Source organism: Echinops telfairi, unplaced genomic scaffold, assembly GCF_000313985.2.
Source record: "Echinops telfairi isolate 266 unplaced genomic scaffold, ASM31398v2 ScPeMD7_5868;HRSCAF=6743_0, whole genome shotgun sequence".
NCBI classification, from domain to species: Eukaryota; Metazoa; Chordata; class Mammalia; order Afrosoricida; family Tenrecidae; genus Echinops; species Echinops telfairi.
Window position 1 is genome coordinate 7,758,286 of NW_022109767.1, and position 1,509 is coordinate 7,759,794.

Sequence of the window (1,509 nt, forward strand, 5' to 3'; positions counted from 1 at the left end):
GGAGAGTAAGACTGGGCATCTGTCTTGGTACCGCCTAAAAAACATGTCCAGATGAATCACAGACCTACAGGTAAGGCGTTTAGCATCCAGCTTTGAGAAGAAAATACAGACTCTCTTAATGTCTTCAGGACAAAGACTTGTTAAGAACTATGAATCCCATTAACCAAAAAGGGAAAAGACTGAGACATTTTATCCAAGAATCCCCCTTCATTACGAAAGGCTGCTTAAAGAACATGAGAGTCATTCACGGTCGGAAGGACGTACTTGCAACGTGTGTGCTATCTGAGGACCAGGAGACAGAACTTCGTCACCGCCCTGGTTGTGCACTGGTTAAGTGCTCAGCTGCGCCCCAGCTGCTCCGTGGATGAGAGCTGAGGAGTCTGCTTCCGAACTGATTGCAGCCTTGGGACCCTATGGGGTGACTCTACTCTGTCCTATAGGCTCCCTATGAGTGAAATCCACTCAACACACATAACAAACCATATAGAACACAAAATGCATTCCTGTAAGTAAATAAGAAAAGAAGAAGAAGAAAAATGGACACAGGATCTGAAAAATCATTAAGCCAACAAAGAAAAACAGAATAAACATATGAAAAGATGGTCTACCTTAAGAGTACTCATGGAAATGTAAATTACAACTATAATGAAATACCATCTCAACCACCAGATTGATAACAACCTCGAAGTCTGACCATATTGGGTATTGGCAAGAATGGAGAACAACAAATATGTAAATAAATGTCTATATCCCCCTACAAGCTGGAATTCCCTTGCAGGCGGGGATTCAGAGCAGCTGGCGTGGCGCTTAACAGGCAGAGAGGAGAAAAGATGTCCGAAGGGCAGCAGGCAGCTGAACAGTGCCGGACTGGATTCTCTACACTTTTAAGATGGAAATAAATATGCAAATCGCCCATTTGCAACCTTCACAAATACTCAACATTCTAAACGGCCCAGATTAAATCTTTACCTGAGCTTTGTCAAAACAGCGAAATAGAAGTCCATTGTACATTTTTTCTGACACGTGCTGTAGATTTTAGTGGGCATCTTATAAAAGTTAATTCCCTGAGATTCACATTCCCTTCACCTGTGAAACCTAGAGCGAATGAAAGCCAGCCGCCTGCACTCACTTGATGGAGTTCCGGAAGTGGTCCTCAGCTGGGTTTTTCACCGTGCAACTATTTAGGAGCCACAAGTCTGCGTCTGATGCCTTGTCTGTTTGAAAGAGAAAAAAAGTGAATTCAAAAAAAACACACAAAATCACTACATTTAAATATCCAAGTGCTTACCTGGGTGGCCGTCGGACTTTAATAAGGACTTGAGGGGAGGTGGTGAAGGGAGTCCCTCAGGCAATTACAGTACTGACCTCTGAACTATGGGGAACAAACCTGGGAAATAAGTATAAACATTTCTAACCTATGCCATATTTTTTAATGTACAATATAAAAAGTGTTTTCAGGGATATGTGTGATCAGAGCACGCGGGAGCAAATGAAGGGGGAGGAAGAGAG

The 1,509-nt window shown here is 42.8% G+C and overlaps 1 protein-coding gene across 1 annotated transcript in view; it reads right to left on the reverse strand.

Annotated features, from left to right (window-relative positions):
- CDKAL1 (CDK5 regulatory subunit associated protein 1 like 1) overlaps nucleotides 1-1,509 on the reverse strand; it is a 768,993-nt gene that overhangs the window by 648,800 nt on the left and 118,684 nt on the right. The window contains exon 4 of the mRNA XM_045295775.1: nucleotides 1,130-1,214. Coding sequence (XP_045151710.1) covers nucleotides 1,130-1,214 — 85 coding nt within the window. The remainder of the gene's footprint in view (nucleotides 1-1,129; nucleotides 1,215-1,509) is intronic.